We start from the raw sequence: 22,173 nt of genomic DNA, 5'->3' as shown, positions 1-22,173 counted from the left end.
TTTTCTAAAACTTCAGAAACCTGGTACATTAATTACCCATTCCTGCCCCCCTCTCAGCCAAGTCTCTACAATGGCCACAACATCGTAGTTCCATGTACAATGCTCTAATAAATTCATCACTTTTACCCATAATACTCCTAGCATTAAAATATACACACTTCAAACTATCAGTCCCATTGTACCCATTATTTCAACACTTTCCCTGACATCCACCTCCCTGTCTGATCCTTCACTTGTTGACCTGGTAATCTGCCTACCAGCACTCCCACCCCCCACCCCCCAGAACTAATTTAGATCTTCCCAAGTAGCAATAGCAAACCTCCAGGCCAAGATATTAGTTCCCCTGAAGTCCAGGAGCAATCCATCCCTCTTGTACAGGTCACCCCTTCCCCATAAAATGTTCCAATGATCCAAGAATTTGAAACCCTGCCCCTGCACCATCTCCCCAGCCACTCATTCATCTCCGCTATCATCCCTTTCCTATCTAGACTATAGGTATTTAATGGCTCTGTGCTATGCTTTAAATATACTCAATGACAAAAGAAATTCCTTCTCACCTCAGTTCTAACTGGACGTCCCTCTGTTCTGAGGTCCTATTGGAACCATTCTCTCCACATCCACTCTATCTAGGGATTTCAATTAGAAACCCCTCCTTGTTCTAAACTCCAGCTAGGACAGACCCAGAGCCATCAAACGCTCTTCATGCATTAACTCTTTCATTCCCGGGATTATTCAAAATGTCTATATCTGAGTCCTGAATCTCCCGATAAAATGCCAGTAGCACCACATGAAACTGCAACCATTCAGCAGTGCACTCTACCTGTGGACTAAAAACTGCACTTAGAATCTAACAGTTCAGATCAGCAGCAGCGTCCCTCGTCAACTTTCTGAGATTAGTTCTTGCTAGTAGAATTCTTAAAGTAGCTTTTATATATTGTGTCTCCTTACAAATATTGTCTCAATGGCAATCTTTTTAAAAGTACTTATCAACTAACGATACCCGTTTAAATTACATCTACACTAGTTACTTAAGTTTCTAATTTGGACCTTCCTTTGTTGAACCTATTGTGTGAGGCTCACAATGCTTTTCTGATCACGAATTCGTTCGTGAACGGGCTTTTCGATACGTTTGTTGACTTCCTGAACTTAGATAGTTATTTCCCGCATTGCTGCTTGTTAATTCGACCAGAGATAAAGTCTTTATATTGAGGAAACTATTTATGGAAAGGGAGTTGTTGGTAAAACTCCAGTTTGCCAACAACTGGACAACCAACCGCCCTTCCTTGGCCGCTGTTCCCACCCTCGCCCACGGTGGAGGGCGCACTGCTTCCTCGGTTGGTTTTGGGGCTTGGCTTGCTCTGATTGGTGGCTGTAATGTCAGTCACAGATAATCGAGTTGCTGATTGGCGACTGTGCCAGGGCGTGGTGGAGTCTGGTACGAATAAACCGGAAAAGAGTTTGTCAACCAGGACCTGACTTCAGGTAAAGTGGACTGACAACGGCTAGAATGGCAAATCGCGCAGTGGGGCCGCGCAACTATTGCCAACGCCTCAGTTATATGTACCTCAAATTCACGCTGGTCGCGTACGCCACCTTCTTCTGGGTAAGTGTCAACCGGCAGCGGCGGCAACTCGTGTGAAGGGAGGGAGAGCACTGCATATGTGGTGGTAGGAACAGCCCACGTCCGAATGTCAACAGAGCACCTGAACTTCGGGAACAAACTGACATTAACCAGAACCACCTCTTTCCTGACAATTATTCCATCTGAATTAGTTTTCCTAACTATGGCCCCGCTCAACTCTTGTTGAAATACGTATCCATGCCCTTGTTATATTGTGCAAAGTTCAGATCATCCAAGACTTTTGCCAGTATTTTAACATTCATCACCTGCTTGCTGGCAGACCTGGTTAGTAAAGCGATCATTTATAAAATTCTCACCTTTTGTGTTTACACGTCTCTGCATGGCTTGCCTCATAACAGCACAGAAGGATGCCCTTCTGCCCATCATGTCCATGCTAACCAACTGCATCGGTCCATAATCCAGTTTACCTTCATGAGGATATAGCCTTCTTTCCCCTGGTGATTCAAGTGCCTGTCTGGATTCTGCTTAAACGTGTGAGAATATCTACCTGTAACAGGTGCTCAGGTGGTGCATGCCAAACGTCATTACAGTCTGTGTGTAAAGATATCTTCACACCCCAAAACCCAGATCCCTTCTAAGTCTCTCCTATAAACCTCCTACCTCCCACGTTAAGCCCAAGGGGAAATATTCTTATTATCAGATTGAGAATCAGGTTTAATATCACTGGCATATGTTTTGAAATTTGTTGTTTTGCGGCAGCTGTACATTGCAATACATATTTAAAAACACTATAAATTACAATAACATGTATGTATATAAATATATTAAATTAAATCCAGTAAGTAGTGCAAAAAGAGAAGGAAAAAAATACTGAGGTGGAGTTCACGGGTTCATTGTCCATTCAGAAATCTGATGGTGGTGAGGAAGAAGCTGTTCCTGAAACATGGAGTGTGTGTCTTCAGGCTCCTGTACCTCCTCCTTGATGGTAGCAATGGGAAGAGGGCAAGTTCTGGGTGATGGGGGTCCTTACTGATGGATGCCACCTTTCTGAGGTGTCCTGGTTGCTGGAGAGACCAATACCCATGACAGGGCTGGCTGAGCTTACAACTTTCTACAACTTTTTCCGATCCTGTCCCTCCATACCAGACGCTGATGAAATCAGTTAGAAAGCTCTCCATGGTACATCTGTAGAAATTTGTGAATGTCTTTGATGACCTATTAATTCTCTTTAAACTTCTATTGAAATGTAGGCACTGTCAGGACTGCTTTGTAATTGCATCAATATATTGGGTCCAGGATAGATCCTCAGAGATGTTGTCACCCAGGAACTTGAAACTGCTCGCCCTTGCCTCTTCTGATCCCTCATTGAGGATTGGTGTGTGTTCCTTCAACTTCCCTTTCCCGAAGTCCTCAATCAGTTCCTTTGTCTTACTGACAGTGTGTGCAAGATTGTTGTGACACCACTCAACCAGCTGATCTATCTCACTCCTGTGTGCCTCCTCATCACCATCTGAAATTCTGCCAACAATAGTTGTATCGTCGTTAAGTTTACAGATAGCATTTGAAATGCGCCTAGCCGCACAGCCATGGGTGTGAAGAGAGCAGAGCAGTGGGCTAAGGATGCATACTCGGGGTGCTCCAGTGTTGATTGTCAGCAAGGAGGCAATATTATTTTTGATCCACACAGAATGTGGTCTTGTGGTGAGGAAGTTGAGGATTCAGATGCAGAGGGAGCTATGGATGCCCAGGCTTTGGAGCTTGTTGAGTAGAACTGAGGGAATGATTGTGTTGAATATTGAATCAAGAAACAGTGGCCTGATGTAGCTATTACTATTGTCCAGGTGATCCAAGGCCACTTGGAGAGCAGATGAGATCGCATTTGCTGTCGACCTATTGTGGCAATGGGCAAATGGCAGCAGGTATAGGTTCTTCCTACAGCATGAGTTGGTTTTAGCCATGTCCGATCTCTCAAAGCACTTCATCATAGTAGTTGTGAGTGCCACTGGGTGATAGTCATTGAGGCAGCTCACCCCTGCTCTTCTTGGGCACCGGTATGATTGTCACCCTTTTCGAGCAGGTGGGAACCTCTGCCTGTAGCAGTTAGATTGAAGATATCCTTGAATACTCCAGCCAGTTGGATGGCACAGGTTTTCAGAGCCCTACCAGGTCTACCATCAGGACCCGATGCCTTGAAAATGTTCACCCTCTTGAAAAATGTTCTGACGTCAGCCTTCAAGACAAGGATCACAAGGTCACCAGATGCTGCAGGGATTTGCACAGGTGTAGTTTTATTCTCCCTTTCAAAGCATGCATAAAAGGCGTTGAGCTGATCTGGAAGTGGAGCATCACAGCCATTCATGATGTTAGGTTTCACGTTGTAGGAAGATAATGGCCTGCAAACCCTGCCTGAGCTGACGTACATCTGATTCTGTCTGTAACCTCAATCAGAATTGTTTTACCACCCTTAAAATAGCCTTTCAAAGGTCGTAACTGGACCTCTTGTATAGCTCTTGATCACCGGTCTTGAACCACAGATCTAGACATTAGCAAACTATGAATCTCCTGGTTCATTCACAGCCTTTGGTTGGGTATGTCTAGTATGTTCTTGAAGACACACACTCATCCACATAGGTCTTGATGAAGTTAGTGACAACTGTAGTGTAATCATTCAGACTCAAAGATGAACCCTTGAATATTGTCCACCCCACTGACTCAAAGCAGTCCTGTAAGCGCTCCTCTGCCTCCCTTGGCCCTCACCATTGGTGTTCAGACTCTGCCTTTGCACTAGGAGTAGAAGTACAACCAGGTGATCAGACTGTCCAAGGTGTGGGTACGGGATGGCATAGTAAGTGTCCTTGATGGTGGTATAACAGTGATCAAGTGTATTGGCTCCTCTGGTTCCACAGGTGATACGTTGGTGGTGGTTGTTCAGAGAGTTCTTCATTTAGTCTGAGGTGGAACGTACACCACTACCAGGATTTAGATTATGAAGACACGCAGTCCTCTACTATTGTCATTTAGTAATGCATGCATTAAGAAATGATACAATATTTCCTCCAGTGTGATATCACCAAACACAGGACTGACCAAGACTGAAAAAAATTAACAAAACCAAATAATTATAACATATAGTTACAACAGTGCAACAATACCATAACTTGATGAAGAAGTCCATGAGCACAATAAAAGTTCAAAGTCTCTCAAATGTCCCACATCTCACGCAGACAGGAGAAGGAAGAAAAACTCTCCCTGCCGTACCCAACCACAGTCCAACTCTGAGTCATCTGAAAACTTCGAGCTCTGATCAGCTCTCTGACACCAAGTACTGAGCGTCATCTCTGTCCGAACGATTCGACCTCCATCTCAGTCACCAACAGCAGGCAAGGCCGGGGATTTTGATGACGGTAGTTCCAGCAGCACAGCCCAACATTCTCTCTGTCCTCCTCCACACCCCCCTGGCTCTACACACACTGGAGGCTCTGGTGGATTCCGGCAGAGGAGGTAACCTTCTGGACTGGACTTTGTGTGTGCAGCACTCCCTACTGAGCATATTTCTCATCCTGTCGGGAACACGGCCATTAATGGACATCCCTTCGGGTCTGAGATGGTCAGAGTGTGCACACCACCTGTTCACATGAGCATCAGAGAACACTGCGTCCATTCACTTTCTCCTTATTGATGCACCCAACGCTCCTCTCATCCAGGGTTATTCCAGCTGTCCACTCACAACCCCCACGTTGCGTGGTCATCTGGTTCACTGCTGTGTTGTGTACCCACCTGCCCACAACCTCAGCTGACTTCACCCGAGAAATCCACGTAAACAGAGGAAATTGTCGACCTCACCAAACTCCCACAGGAATACCTTGACTCAGCCATCGCCTTCAGAAAAAGGGAAGCCAGCCCTCTGCTGCCCGACAGACCACATGACGATGCAATCTGCCTTCTCCCGGGCACCCACCCCCCACCCCCCAGGTTGTCTGTTCACCCTCTGCCTTTCTTTGCCGAAGCGCTAGAGCACAGCTCCGTTCATCCATCCCAGTCCCCGAACGATGCGGGACTCTCAGCATGAAGAACCACTACCCTCTCCCATTTTTAGATAGCACATTCAAAACACTCCACAGGGCCCAGATATTCACCAAACTGGGTCTGTGGAGCGCCTACAACCTGATCCACATCCACAAGGGGGTGAGTGGCAAACAATGTTCATAACACCCAACGGCCACTATGAATATTTGGTGATGCCTTTAGGACTTTCCAACAGTCCAGCCGTTTCCCAAGCCTTCAACAACGAGATCCTCTGAGATATGCCACGAAGGTATATGTTTGTCTACCTCAACAACACCCTCATCTTCTCCAAGGACCGAGGACCCCAGAGATCACGTCTGTCATAAACGTTCAGTCCTTCAGTGTCTCCTTGAAAACCAGCTGTATCTGCAAGTTAGAAAAATGCCAGTTCCACACCCCAGTAATTTCCTTCCTGAGTTATGTCCTTTCATCCATTCATAACTATGGACCCAGAGATGGTGCACAGCATAGTTGAATGGGTCCGACGGCGCTCCCTCAAACAGCAACCTCAAGCATTTGCTCCTAGCTTTCAGTTACCTTGTTGCCTTGTTGTGTTAAGTCTCTGTTCTGGCTTGTTATTCTGCAGTTTATTATTAAAGTTATAGTTCACCACTATATAAAATAGTACAGCACGGTACAGGCCCTTCGGCCCACAATATTGAACCGACCCTCAAACCCTGCCTTCCATATAACCCCCCACCTTTAATTCCTCCATATACCTGTCTAGTAGTCTCTTAAGCTTCACTAGTGTATCTGCGTCCACCACTGACTCAGGCAGTGCATTCCACGCACCAACCACTCTCTGAGTAAAAAAACTTCCTCTAATATCTCTCTTGAACTTCCCACCCCTTACCTGAAAGCTATGTCCTCTTGTATTGAGCAGTGGTGCCCTGGGGAAGAGGCGCTGGCCATTCACTCTATCTATTCCTCTTATTATCTTGTATACCTCTATCATGTCTCCTCTCATCCTCCTTCTCTCCAAAGAGTAAAGCCCTAGCTCCCTTAATACCTGATCATAATGCAGACTCTCTAAACCAGGCAGCATCCTGGTAAATCTCCTCTGTACCCTTTCCAATGCTTCCACATCCTTCCTATAGTGAGGCGACCAGAACTGGACACAGTACTCCAAGTGTGGCCTAACCAGAGTTTTGTAGAGGTGCATCATTACCTCGTGACTCTTAAACTCTATCCTTCCACTTATGAAAGCTAACATCCCATAAGCTTTCTTAACTACCCTATCTACCTGTGAGGCAACTTTCAGGGATCTGTGGACATGTACCCCCAGATCCCTCTGCTCCTCCACACTACCAAGTATCCTGCCATTTACTTTGTACTCTGCCTTGGAGTTTGTCCTTCCAAAGTGTACCACCTCACACTTCTCCGGGTTGAACTCCATCTGCCATTTCTCAGCCCACTTCTGCATCCTATCAATGTCTCTCTGCAATCTTCGACAATCCTCTACACTATCTACAACACCACCAACCTTTGTGTCATCTGCAAACTTGCCAACCCACCCTTCTACCCCCACATCCAGGTCATTAATAAAAATCACGAAAAATAGGGGTCCCAGAACCGATCCTTTTGGGACACCACTAGTCACAACCCTCCAATCCGAGTGTACTCCCTCCACCACGACCCTCTGCCTTCTGCAGGCAAGCCAATTCTGAATCCGCCTGTCCAAACTTCCCTGGATCCCATGCCTTCTGATTTTCTGAATAAGCCTACCGTGTGGAACCTTGTCAAATGCCTTACTAAAATCCATGTAGATCACATCCACTGCACTACCCTCATCTATATGCCTGGTCACCTCCCCAAAGAACTCTATCAGGCTTGTTAGACACGATCTGCCCTTCACAAAGCCACGTTGACTGTCTCTGATCAGACCATGATTCTCTAAATGCCCGGAGGTCCTATCTGTATATCTTCTCCGCTGTTCTGCATTTGGGGAAAGCCGCTTCTAGATTTCCTGACATCTGTACTCTTGATCTTGGTTTTAATCACTGTGTTGCTGGTAATCTAGCTTTCAGATTCCAAGGCCTTCAATTCAGGAATGCCTTCCATAAAACTTTCTATCTTTCTTTCCTTCTTTAAGATGCAGCTTATGAAACTTAACACCTCATGGTGTATCCTGATGAATTTTTACTCAGCCATCATTGAGCGTGTTGTGACCACCTCCGTCAGCTCCGTCAGTTGGTTTCCTGCTGCCTCCTCTCTCCAAGTCCAGGCTGCAAAAAGTGATCCACTCATCAAAGAAGATCATTGTCTCTCAGCTACTGACATTAAGAGACCTGTTTACTGCCCTAGCAAAGAAAACATCTAAAAAAAATTACCGCTGACTCCACCCTCCCTCATAGTCACATATTCACCAAATTGCCATCAGGGAGAGACTACAAGTTCATCAACACCAGGACTACACATCATCTCTGAAGCTTCTGTCCTGTAGCTACCCAGCTTCTCAACAATACTCACTCAGGTGTAATATCCTAACTGTCCCTGCACAACATTTATTAAATGGCCTTTCCTACTCTACTCGTTCTGTTGATAATTATTGAATCTTTTCATATGTTCACATTCATTTAAGTTTGATTCTTGACGTTTGTGTATGTGACTATTCAGCTAATTGCTCATGGCTGTTTGCGCTATTGTCTTGTAAACTGTTGGTTGTTATTGTTTTGTCTGTTATGGTATTGTCCCGTGTTTTATGCTTGGCACCAAACTGCAATCAATTCTGCTGTGTTTCACGTACTGGCAATAAGGTGAATCTGATTCTGAAAAGCTGCATCCTTGATTGTTCATCTAGTCTAAAATCTCCTCAGGTGGTTTCCTTTGATAATGCTACTGTTGAACACTGGGATGTTTTCCTTCGTGTGATGCACCACAAGAGCACAGAGTGTTCTGAATTTTTGTACCAGGAAGCCTGGCACTGGCACATCCTCAGACTTCGTATTGCAAACCTTTGTATTGTCCCATGGAAGGCAAGAAGAGAAGAAGTTAGATCTTTCATTTCACAACCTTAATACACCCCAAAGAAACTTCATTCAATGATATAGTTACTTTTGCCAATTAGGAAACACTGCTAACACGAGGAAATCTGCAGATGCTGGAATTTCAAGCAACACACATAAAAGTTGCTGGTGAACGCAGCAGGCCAGGCAGCATCTCTAGGAAGAGGTATAGTTGACGTTTCAGGCCGAGACCCTTCGTCGGGACTAACTGAAAGAAGAGCTAGTAAGAGATTTGAAACACTGCTGTCAATTTGCAGGCAGCAGGTTTCTACAACTTTTAACAGCTGCTGAGGTGACATAAGAAGCAAAAATTGCTAAATACACCAGGGGTAACTTCCCTGCCTTTCTTCCCACAATCGGCTGGTTTTGTCTGTGCTTTTCAAAAGCCAGCAGTTGAAGGTATCATCTGAGAAGGTACCATGCTGGTAGTGCAGTGCTCCTTGAACTGGAATATCAGTCTAGGTAACATGCCCCAGAGTACAGTAAGGAAGTTTTGAAACTTGTGACTCCAATGTGAAACTGTTAACACTGAGATAAAGCTAATGTTTGTAGGGTGTCACCAGAACATCAATGAGGCATATAGGAAATTGAGCGGATCCTGTTCTCGGTGAGCTGCTATGGGACTGAGTTAATATGAAATATTGTTATAATTGATGATGTCCTTTGTGGGGGTACGGCTGTTATAGAGAGTGTAGTGTTATTGTGGTGTTGGTGTTATGGAGCCGAGTGTCAGTTCATCAACACAGTGTCATTCATGAAACATCAACCTCCCTTCGGTTTTGCAAATTCAGCTTGACACACTGATTATGTATTTTGTTCCAGATTCCTGCAAATGTAGTCTCTCTTGTGTTGCTACACCTTTCCCGTTGATTAAGCACTGGAAATGATGATGTTCTTCCTTGTGGTTATAGAGGTAACACTGCTCCCGCCCCTATCCCCATCCCTGATGTGAAGAGGGATGTGAGTGATGCGAGTTCTTCTGAAGACCACAAGACATAGGAGCAGAATTAGACCATTTGGCCTATTGAATCTACTCCACCATTCTATTATGGCTGATTTATTATCCCTCTTAACCCCATTCTCCTGCCTTTTCTCCATAACCTTTGAAACCCTTACACCCTGAAGTCAATATCAATCTCCTTGTTGACATTGAGGAAGAGGTTATTTGCCTGGCTCTTCCACCTCCTCTCTGAAGGCTGTCTCATCATTGTTGGTGATGAGCCCCACCACTGTTGTGTCTTCAGTGAACTTGACAATGTGATTGCCTGGGTGTTTGGCCGTGCAGTCATGTGTGAGCAGACTGTACAGCAACGGGCTCAGCACACGGCCCTGGGGGGGCACCTGTGCTGAGGATGATGGGGAGGGAGCAGGTGGCTGTGCATCTTGACTCTGGGGAGTCTGTTGGTTAGGAAGTCCAACACCCAATTGCACAGTAGTACATTTAGACCGAGCAGTAGGAGTTTGTTCACCTTGATCTGTGGGACAATAGTGCTGAATGCTGAACTAGAATCCAGAAACAGCATTCTGGGGTACTGTCCTAGTTTTCTAGGTATGTCAGGACCAGGTGCATAAAGGGGGTCTGTTGGTAAGCATATCGGTGAGTGTCCAATGTGACAGGAATAGAGTTTTTGATAAATGAACTTACCAGCCGTTCAAAGCACTTGATGACGTTTGGCATCAGTGCCGCTGGGCAGTAGCCTTTAAAATCTGAAGGTGGCGTGTGGGGAATGCAGCCTGAATGAGTGAAGTGTTGAAGATGCCATTGAATTGGTGTGCACACTCCCCGAGTACTTAGCCTGGGGTGTTGTCTGGCCCGGCCACCTTACGGGGGTTGACTCTCTGCAGAGTCCTTCTCATGTCTGCTGCTGTTATGGACAGTGGGTCACTCACCTGGGAGAGGGGCAGCTTTCGTAGCTGGCATTGTGATGCATGTCTCGAAGCATGCGTAAAAGTTGTTTAGAGCATCAGGGAGGGAGGTGTCACTGCTTCAGCCGATGCTGTTTCTCCTTGTATAGTCTGTAATGCCCTTAAAGCCCTTAAAGTTTCGACATATGCTGGGATCATTATCAGAAAGGCGTTCCTGAACTTTTTTGCGTGTAGGTGGTCTTTTCCCTCTTGATGCCTAAGATGAGGTTTCTTCTGGCTGCTGCTCTGAGAGCTGTTCTGTCGCCAGACTTGAAGGCTCCATCATGAGTCTCAGAAGATGCGTTGTTTATCCTGATACAGCTTAGAAGACGAAGGCTGATAATATGTAATAATGATAGTTTGATGGATGCCTTGTAGGCATCAAAATATTAAGCTGTGATTTTAAAAATTCAATAAGCATGCTTATTTGTGTGACTAATTCAGATGTTGGTAAATTCACCCTCATGTATATCTGATTATATAATACTGCCTTCTTGAGTTACCACTGTCCTTCCTGTGATGTCTGGTAGGGAACGCCAGAATTTGGCAATGTTTCCAAGTGGGGATAGTGATGACTGAATGGTGTGTTCTCTTAGGCTGGTTACCTTCTTTGTTCTGATGGTAGAGGTCTTCAATTTCAGAGGTTGTCAGAGTATCCAAGATAAGTAATTACAAAGTATTTGTGGATGGTGTACAATGTGCTGGCAGTTGTTTGCTTAGCCCTGCTTGAAGAACTTCTTGAATGTTGTAGGGTCACGCACATCTTCACAAATGGACGTACCACTTTGAACAAACTTTTAGAAATCTATTTCTTATTTCCTTATATTGCTTGGGTTTGTTTTGTCCTGTGGAATTCTTTTCTGATTCCACACTGAAGTACTATATAATTGCAAATTAGTGTTGAGTTGCTGTAGTGCACTCATAAATCATACATATTGTAGCCAAAGTATAAATTAATAACGGGAGGAATGGATGCTTCATCAGCTGAATGAGCCAATCATGAGTTACAGTAGCTATAATTCTCTTTCCACAGCTGTTGCCAGAGTGCATTTTCTATTTTTATTTAGATTTCCAACATTTGTATTTTCTTGGTAACGGGTTTTGGACTCGGAGTTCAGGGTTCATGCTCAAAGTTATTAAGTGCTGTATGTCCCATGTTACTGAACAAAATACTGTTTGATTGTTAAGAGGTGACTCGTTCACTGCAGAATTCCCAGTATTTAATTGTCTTTGCAACCAATATTTTTGAAGGCTCTACAGTTGAATGCAAGTTTACTTTTTAATGTTCAGGAATTCAGTGATGGGAAAACAATTGATGGTCAAAAATAAATAATCTGTTCCTTTTTAGATTTATGTGACAAGAATTTTACTTGTGAGTTTACTCACCAGAATTACAAATAGAAACATATGATGCAACCTTATTACTTCTTGAGCCAATCAAAGAAAGTTTAACTTTGAAATCTATAAAACTGATACAGCAGTTTTCTGGACTGAACTGCTTGGGCTCCACCAGTCACAATTTTTCATTGGCGGTTGCTATGACCATTGAGTCTATGGGACAAAAAATCTTTGTAGAACAAATTGCAGATCATTTTTCCTATTCTTCCCCCATTACCTTACTTTATGCCTTCTCAGATTCCTTTTTTTAAATTGCTGAATGGCTAGTTTCCGTCAGCCTTGCAGACATTTAGTTAAAATTACAATCACTGTCAGCATATAAACTTTTCTCTTACGTTCCCCTTGGATCTTCTGCCCATCGGCTTAAATCTGTGTTCCTGCTTATGAAACATCCGCTAGTAAGAGAAGTTTTTTCTATTTTTTTCTGTATCTAAGCTGGGATCAAACTTCCCCTCAACTTTCTGTGTTCAAAGAAAAGGATAATTTCAGTTTCTCCAATCCGATCTTGAAGCTATATTTACCCATCTCATTTCTTATCGTGGTACAGTATTTGTGTTCTGGACCTTCACAGCTGATGACATGACTATTATTAGCAGAATCTCAGATGTACAGGAGTGAGATAGATTGGCTGATTGAGTGATGTTGCAACTAAAACCTTGCACTCAACATCATTAAGACCAAGGAATTAATTATGGACTTCAGGAAGGGGAAGCTGAGGAAACACATACCAGTCCTCACCGAGTGGTCAGCAGTTTCAAGTTCCTGGATGTCAGCATGCCCAACATATTGCTGCAATTATGAAAAAGGCCATCAGTAGGAGTATCTCATTAGGAGTTTGAAGAGAATTGGAATGTCACCAAAGACTCTTAACAAATTTATACAGACGTACCATGAACAGCATTCTAACTCTTTGCAATATTTGGCGGAGCACTGCAGAGGATCGGAAGAAAGCTGTGTAGGGTTGCAATCTCACCCTGTCATGGGTGCTAGCCTCCCCAACATTGAAGATGTCTTCAAGATGTGATGCCTCAAAAAGGTGTCATCCAACATTATGAGCCCCCCCATCACCCAGGATGTGCTCTTTTGTTATTATTGCCATCAGAGAGAGTGTACAGGAGCTTGAAGACACACACTCAATAATTTAGGGACAGCTTCTTTCCCTCTGCCATCAATTTCTGAACAGATAATGAACTCATGAAAGCTACCTCACTATTTTTGCTCATTATTTGCACAACTTGCTTTAATTTTTTTAATATATTTCTTATTGTAAGTTATAGTTGTAAGTTTTCTGTATTGTACTATACTTCTGTTGCAAAACAACAAATTTCATGACATATATCTGTGATATTAAACCTGACTCTGATGCCTTTATTGATAACCAGAATTACGAAGAAACAGAATTGTAAAATTCCAACCATTGGGTATGAAGTTTCATTTTCTCTTGATTTCCCTGTTTGTTCCGCTAGCCCACCAGGCCCTCTTCACACTCTACCACATCACATGCTTGGTGTTTGAAAATTTACTCTGTATTTTCATATCTAAGTCTTTAATGTATCATTTGTCCCATTATTGAATTTTGGAAAAGCCATTGTTCCAATGTTACCCTCATTTTAAAAAAGTCAGTTTAATTGAGCACTATTTACCTTCAACAAAGCTCTTGGCTCTATTAACTGGGCTTCTTCAAATGCCTAGTAAATTTTCTTTGATTTATTGTTTCTTAAACTTTTCCCACCACAGATGTTAAGCTGACCCATCTATACTTGTCAGGCTTGTCTATACACCCAATTTCATTCCTTTGTATCAAGACAGGATTGGAAGACTATGGAAAGTTGCCCCTTGATGCTAGTTGATTTTGATTTCATTTGAGTTTCTTGTTGCTGTACTCAAAATGATATAGACTCAAGGGACTGCAGATGATGGAATTTGGATCAGCAATCTCCTGGAGGAAGTTCAGTGGGTTGAACCCCATTCACGGGAAGAAAGAAATTGTCTACAGTTCAGATCAAGACCTTGCATCAAGACCGTTGGTGTTTCAGGCCAAAATTCTGCACCAGGGTTCTACTGCTGTGGTTTGACCAGAAATGTCAACAATTCCTATCTTTCTGCAGATGGTGCTTGACCTGTTGTGTTTCTGCTTGATGTATCTATGTGTCTTTCACCTTGAGCTGAATCTTAACTCTCATAACACAGGAAATGGAAGTGAGAGTCGGAGGAGGGCTTGACACCAACAGGTGGTAGATCTGAAATTCTTTGCAGAGTGTTTAGCAGAGGCAATGCAATGCAGCTGTTGTGACCAATTATAATACCATAAGACATAAGACAAAGGAGGAGAATTAGGCCATTCCATCTTGGCTGATTTATTATTCCTTGCAGCCCCATTCTCCTACCGTCTCCCTGTAACCTTTGATGCCCAGATGAATCAAGAACCTATCAGCCTCCACTTTAAACATACTCAGTGACTTGGCCCTCACCACCGTCCATGGTAATGAATTCCACAGATTCACCACCCTCTGGCTAAATGGACATGACCCTGTATCAAGACAGTTTATTCTATTTTGAGGCTGTGCATTCTGGTCCCAGACTCTCCGACAATTGGAAACATCCTCTCCACATCCACTCTACCTAGGCCTTTCAATATTCGATAGGTTTCAATCAGATCTCCCCTCATTCTTCTAAACTCCAGCAAGTACAGGCCCAGAGCCATTAAACACTCCTTATATGTTAACCCTTTCATTCCTGGAATCATTATCATGAACCTCCTCCGGATCTTCTCCAATGCCAGCACAACTTTTCTTAAATAAGGGGTCCAAAATTGCTCACAACTCTCAGAGTGCAGTCTGGCCAAAGCCTTGTAAAGCCTCAGCATTTTATCCCTACTCTTATACTCTAATTCTCTTGAAATTAATGCTAACATTGCATTTGTCTTCCTTACCACCAACTCATACTGCAAGCTAACTTTTAGGGAATCATGCACATGAACTCCCAAGTCCCTTTCCACCTCTGATTTTTGTATTCTCTAACTGTTTAATCTACCCCTTTATTCCATCTACCAAAGCACATAACCATACACTTCTCTACACTATATTCCACCTGCCTCTTCTTTGACCATTCTCCCAATGTAAGTCCTTTTGCAGACTCCCTGCTTTCTCAATAATACCTGCTTCTCCACCTATCTTTATATCATCTGTAAACTTGGCCGCAAACCCAAATTCCATTATCCAAATTGTTGGCATATAACAGGAAAAGAAACAGTTTCAATACTGACCCCAGTCACCGGCAGCCAACCAGAATAGCCCCTCCCCTTAATCCCACTATTTGCCTCCTGTCAGTCAGCTAATCTTCTATCCACGCTAACATCTTTCCTGTAATACCATGGGTTTCTACCTTGCTAAGCATCCTCACGTGAGGCACGTCGTCAACTCTTTCTGAAGATCCACGTAAACAACATCCACTAACTCTCTTTTGTCTACCCTACCTGTTATTTCCTCAAAAAGTTCCAGCCAATTTGTCAGGCAAGATTTCCCCTTGATAGTTTGTCCTTTTTCTCTGTATGGTTTTTTTTTCATCCCTTCTGTTTGTTTTTAAAAGCTTCCCAATTTTGCTATATTTATATGGCCTTTCTTTTGCTTTAATGCTGTTTTTGACTTCCTTTGTCAGCGACGATTGCCTTATCCTCTCATATAAAAACTTCTTCATCTTTGGGATATATCAATCCTACGCCTTCTGAATTGCCCCCAGAAACTCCAACTCTCATCCCTACTAGTGCCTCCTTCCAATCAACTTTGGCCAGCTCCTCTCTCTCTCATGCCTCTGTAACGTCCTTTACTCCACTGTATTACAGATACATCTGACCTTCTCCCTTTCAAACGGCATGGTGAATAATATCATATTATGATCACTGTCTCCTAAAGGTTCCTTTACCTTAAACCCTCTAATCAAATCAGGTTCATTACATAACACCCAATCCAGAGGTGCCTTTCCCCTAGTGGGACAACCACAAGCTGCTCTAAAAAGCTATCTTGTAGGCATTCTATAGATTTCTTCTCTTGAGAACTAGCACCAACCTGATTTTATCAATCTACCTGGAATTTATTCACTATGTCCATGAGAGTTTTTTCTAACAATATGTGGCTGGCCCCACTAGAGACTGTGTGCAGCATTTCCTGTTTGGAATGGAGGCTGGCAACAAACAGAAACGAGGGAAGCACATTGGAACCAGTGGCCATAATTTTAGATTTTAGATTTAGAGATACAGCAAGGTAACAGGCTCTCCCGACCCAGCAAGCCCACACCATCCAATTACATCCATCTGACAAATTAACTTGCTAACCCACAGGTCTTTGTAATATGGGAAGAGACTGGAGCACACAGAGGAAACCCTTGCAGTCACAGGATGAACATGCAAACACCTTATAGACAGTGGCACAAACTGAACCCTGGTCACTGGCAGTGTGGTAGCATTACACTAACCTCAGCACTAGTGTTTTGCCCAACTTCCATAATTCTAAAAGATTGGACTGTTCCACACATTAAAGTCCTAAGTCAGGGTGAGGCAAATTTTGAGGGCGTCACACGGGAATTTGCAAAGGTTACTAAGGTGAGGCTGTTAACAAGCAAAAGCATGCCTGGCAAGTGGGAGTCTTTTAAAAGTGCAATGAGGAGAGTTCAGGGACAACAGATTCCTGTTAGAGTGTAGTGGGAAATCAGGAAGAAGGAGGAGGTACATGGCAGGCTTAGGCAGTTGGGATCAAGTAAATTCCTTGAGAAGTGTTAGGGATGCAGAGCCACAACTAAGAAGGGAATCGGGAAGGCTTGAAGAGAACGTGACATGAGATAACCTTGTCGGATAAGGTACAGAAGAATCCTTAAAGATTCCATTGGCATACTGGGAGTAACTAAGGGAAGAATAGGTCCCATTAAGGCAACTGTGGTTTTCTTTGTGTGGAGCCACAGGAGATAAACAAAGTCTTACCTGAATACAGTGAAGAAGGTTCACTAAGGTTACAACAGGTTCTAGATCAACTATAAAAGTGAGGCAAGGAATCGCAGATGGAATTTAACTCAAGGCGTGCAAAGTAATGTACCTTGGGAAGATAAACCAGGATAAGACATACATAGTGAGTGATAGGGCCCCAGAGAGTGTTGTAGAACAGAGAGTTCCAGGGGTATAAGTATATGGTTCCCTGAAAATAGTGACACAGGTAGACAGGGTGGTGGAGAAGTTGTACAGCATGCCTGTCATCATTGATAGGGACATTGAGTACAAGGGTTCGGATATTATATTATAGCCATATAAGACTTTCATGAGAACACATATTGGGTGCAGTTTTGCTTGCCCAAATTTCGGAAGACTATGATTAAGATAGAAATAGTGCAGATCAAATAGACAGCCAGTGACTTTTTCTCCAGGTGGAAATGGCTAATATGAGGAGGGGGGGGCATCATTTTGAGGTGATTAGAAGAAAGTAATCTTTTTACACATAGAGTGGTGGGAGCATGGAATACACTGCCAAGGGTGGTGGTAAAGGCAGATACATCAGAGGCATTTAAAAAATTCTTAGATAGGCACGTGGATGATAGAAAATGGAGGTTATGTTGGAAGGAAAGGTTAGATTGATCTTAGAGTATGTAAGGTTGGCACAACATAGTGAGACAAAGGGCCTGTAGATACTATAGTATTCTACGTTCTGTTTTCTAAATGATTCACAAGGCTCTTGCTGGGACTTGAGAGACTTGATTAGATGGGAGTCTTTTCCCTGGAGTGAAGGAGGCTGAGGGCTGCTCTGATTAAGGACCTTATAACCCAACGTTTCAGGAACAGCTTCTCCTCCTCTACAATCTGATTTCTAAATAGACATGGAAACTATGAACACTACCTCACTATTTTTTTGTTTCTATTTTTACACAACTTATTTAACTATTAAGTATATATATTATTTAAAATAAATAAATTGTGCAAACCTTATATATATATTTAATTTAACTATTTTATATATAAGGTTTTCCACACAGAGGGTGGTGGGTATGTGGATCGAACTGCCAGGGCAAGTGGGAGAGGCAATTACAATTGCAATGGCTGAAAGCTATTTAGATAGGTACAGTATATGGATAAGAAAGGCTTAGAGAGCTGTGGGCCAAATGCAGGCAAAAAGGAGCAGCTCAGGAAGGCACTTTGGTCAGCATGGGCAAGTTGGTTCGCAAATGCCCGTTTTCCTGCTGTATGGCTACAAATGGACTAGCTGTGTGAGTGTTAAAGTGCCTTTGAGGTCAGCCACTTTGATCCACGTGACAGAGAAACAGAGTATAGTTTGTTGAATGGTGAACAATTGGTTAGTTTTAATATTCAAAGGGACCTTTGTGTGCTGTGTGCATGTCATTAAAAGTCAACACACTGGCACAACAAACCACCAAGTAGGCGGGTGGTGTGTTCGCTTTCATATGAGAAGGTTTCACTACTTTGATTAAGGAAATATTGTTGCATTTGTATCAGAGTTTGATGAAACTGCACCTGGAGGATTTGTACATTTGGTTAGGTCACAGCTAGCGTTCAGGTCCTCGGGCCAGAAATCAGGAAGGACATAATTGCACTGGAGAGGATACAGAGGAGGTTCACCAGGATGTTGTCTCAGATATTTTATTCATCCAGAAGATAATGAGAATCTGAAACTCTGCCTGTTGCAAATACTCTCACAGCAACTAATGGAAGTGCTGCCCTCTCCCTACCCCTCCCCAGCTCCAGGTACCTGGACTCAGATCTGACCTGTTCAGCTGTCTGAGTGGCATACAAGTTTTTCCCAAGAATGTGTGTGTTTCCTCTAATATTCCAGCTTCCTCACACATCTCAGAAATGGTCAGTAATGGCCCTCTGTAAAATGCCCCTGATAAATCCTTCAAATCTTCATTTTTATTGTAACATTCAAGATGATTGTCGATACCTGCAAATTCTTCATAGTTCCTAACTAGTTGAAATAGTGAAATCGTTCCATTTTCACTCACAGCCATTTCCGGCATCTCCAAGCCTGAATGCTTGAAACTGCAGCGAGCAAAACTATTACAAATTGTCTTACTGCTTATTTCTCGCCAACTATCAAGGACAAAAATCGCTGCTTTTTGAACACAACCAAATGCGTCTGACGCTATTTAAAAATTGTTTGCTGCGTGCACTGCATAGTATCCAATGGCCGCATGCATGCAGCCAGCGCTAGTTAGAAACTGTTCAGTGAGAGTCTCCCAACCCCATTAAGCAACATATCGTGCCAGAAAAAATGAAGGGAATCCTGGCAATGTTATCAATTAGTTTTTGTTCTTTAAGAGTTGCCCCAAATAAGCAGCTGCCCAATTAACTAGAATCCACTGTATAGTGTATGGTCATGCCCTTTAGTAGAGGAAGTAGAGCTGTAGACTATTTTCTGAACAGGAGAGAATTCAGAAATCGGAGGTGCAAAAGGAGCCCTAGTGCAGGATTCCCTGGAGGCTAACTTGCAGGTTGAGTCAGTGGTAAGGAAGGCAAATACAATGTTAGCATTCATTTCAAAATGACTAGAATAGAAAAGCGACATTGTAATTCTGAGACTTCATTAGGTTTTGATCAGACCATACTTGGAGTATTTTGAGCAGTTTTATCTAAGAAAGAATGTGCTGGGCCGGCTAGTGGTGCAACTACATTGGCACTGGACCCGGAAGTGGAGGTTCCCGGGTTCGAAACTAGTCAGGTCCGCTCCGAGTAGGCTTTCCATCCGTGCCGGGTTGAGTGTCGAGATCGCAACTTGGTCCCGTAAAATGAAGGGAAAATACTGCGAAATTGTCTGTGTGAGGAGTGGCGCCCCACACAGTCTCTCTCTCTCTCGCTCTGCGCCTTGTAAAAAGCCATGAAAAAGACATCATCACAGACGCACACACGGACACGCAGACGCACAGACTCGCACGCACACAGACGCGCATGCACACACACGCACACAGACGCGCACGTGCACGCACACGCACAGACGCGCACGTGCACGCACACGCACAGACTCGCACGTGCACACACACGCAGACGCACAGACTCGCACGCACACAGACGCGCACGCACACACACGCACAGACTCGCACGTGCACACACACGCACATGCACAGACTCGCACATGCACACACACGCACACGCACAGACGCGCACGTGCACGCACACGCACAGACTCGCACGTGCACACACACGCACACAGACGCGCACGTGCACGCACACGCACAGACTCGCACGTGCACACACACGCACACGCACAGACTCGCACGTGCACACACACGCAGACGCACAGACTCGCACGCACACAGACGCGCACGCACACACACGCACATGCACAGACGCGCACGTGCACGCACACGCACAGACTCGCACGTGCACACACACGCACACGCACAGACTCGCACATGCACACACACGCACACGCACAGACGCGCACAGACGCGCACGTGCACACACACGCACAGACTCGCACGTGCACACACATGCACACAGACGCGCACGTGCACGCACACGCACAGACTCGCACGTGCACACACACGCACAGATGCGCACGCACACACACGCACACAGACGCGCACGTGCACGCACACGCACAGACTCGCACGTGCACACACACGCACAGACTCGCACGTGCACACACACGCACAGATGCGCACGCACACACACGCACAGACGCGCACGCACACACAGGTGCACACACCAGAAAAAAAAAGAAAAAAAAAGAAAGAATGTGCTGGCATTCGAGAGGGACTTGCGAAGATTCACAAGAATGTAAAGGATTAACATAGGAGTGTTTGATAGCTCTGAGCCTGTACCTGCTGAAGTTTGGAAGAGTGAGGGGGGATCTCATTGAAACCTATCGAATATTGAAAGGCCTGGATAGAGTGGATGTGGAGAGGATATTTCTAAAAGCGGGAGAGTCTAGGACCGGAGGGCACATCCTTATAATAGAAGGACATGTCTTTAGCACAGAGATAAGGAGAAAATTCTTAAGCTAGAGGTGGTCAGTCTGTGGAATTCATTGCTGCAGAGGCCAAGTCATTGGGTTATTTAAAGTGGAGGGTGATAGGTTCATTCATTATGTGCTGTGTCATATAACGTGGGCGATCATTGTCTTGGCCATAATTGTTCTTGGCAAATTTTTCTATAGACGTGGTTTGCCATTGCCTTCTTCTGGGCCGTGTCTTGATTAGTAAGGACATGGGGAGAAGGCAAGAGAATGGGGTTTGAGAGGGAAAACAATCAACCGTGATGGAATTGTGGGGCAGACTCAATGGGCCGAACGGCCTACTTTTGCTCCTATATCTCATGTCAGGGGCGTTAGAATTAGAGGACATAGGTTTGAATGAGAGGGAGAAATCTAAAGGAGATCTGAGGGGTATATTTTCTGAGGTTGGTGAATGTTTCAAAAGAGGGGCCAGAGAAGATAGTAGAAGCAGATGCCATTGCAATATTTAAAAGACATCAGAATAGGTGCCGGGGGTAGGAAAGGATTTGGGAGGAAATGGGCCCTAAAGCAGTGAGCTGGTAGCATAGATAGACATTACAGTCGACATGGACACATGGGCTGTCAGGGCAGCAATTGTGTTCTGGATCTCACCATTCCAGCTGGTTGCTAGTTCCTCTCTGACCTCCTCCGGACAAATGAGTTGCCATTAACGACATCTTCAGGCTCACGGCTTCAGACACTGTCACAAAGGAGACGATTGAGAAGAAGCAGTGCAGCAGAACTAAGGATGCCTGGGCACCAGAAACAGATGAAAATTTTCAAAGCACTCTTACAAAGTGTATAGGTTGGTCAGTGTAAAAGTGAATCCTGACACACAAGTAGTTAAAAGCATCTGACTAGTTAACAGGTTAGTAAATAAATGGTTAACAATAGTTTTATTTTTAGATTGTTTTTTTTCACACCACTACTTATGGGTTTTCAATAGTTAACAGAAGCAGAAGCCAATTTAATAGCAACATCCTGAGATCCTACCTTGAAGTGGTGAAAGGGTTGGTGCATGTCATTACAGGAAAGAATGGTGCAGTTTGAAAAGTTTAATGAGCTTTGAAGAGCTCAGCATTCGAATGAATAACAAGATACGTCCGTTTCAGAATTAACCTAGTTACCGTGAATGAAAGAGCCATAGAGTCAAAGGATCTTTACAACGTGGAAACGGGGCGTTCAGCCCAACTCATCGTGTGTTATTCCCATCTACGAGCAGTTGGTCATA

The 22,173-nt window shown here is 44.1% G+C and overlaps 1 protein-coding gene across 2 annotated transcripts in view; it reads left to right on the top strand.

The window, feature by feature from the left end:
• The first annotated feature begins 1,454 nt into the window (after nucleotides 1–1,454).
• The window catches only part of tspan15 (tetraspanin 15), a 166,156-nt gene continuing 145,437 nt past the window's right edge, over nucleotides 1,455–22,173 (top strand). For both annotated transcript variants that reach the window (XM_063071144.1, XM_063071146.1), the window contains exon 1: nucleotides 1,455–1,603. In XM_063071144.1, coding sequence (XP_062927214.1) covers nucleotides 1,508–1,603 — 96 coding nt within the window. In that variant the 5' untranslated portion in view covers nucleotides 1,455–1,507. The remainder of the gene's footprint in view (nucleotides 1,604–22,173) is intronic.

Source organism: Mobula hypostoma, chromosome 19 (assembly GCF_963921235.1).
Source record: "Mobula hypostoma chromosome 19, sMobHyp1.1, whole genome shotgun sequence".
Classification (NCBI taxonomy): Eukaryota; Metazoa; Chordata; class Chondrichthyes; order Myliobatiformes; family Myliobatidae; genus Mobula; species Mobula hypostoma.
This window is presented reverse-complemented; position numbering and strand designations above follow the sequence as displayed.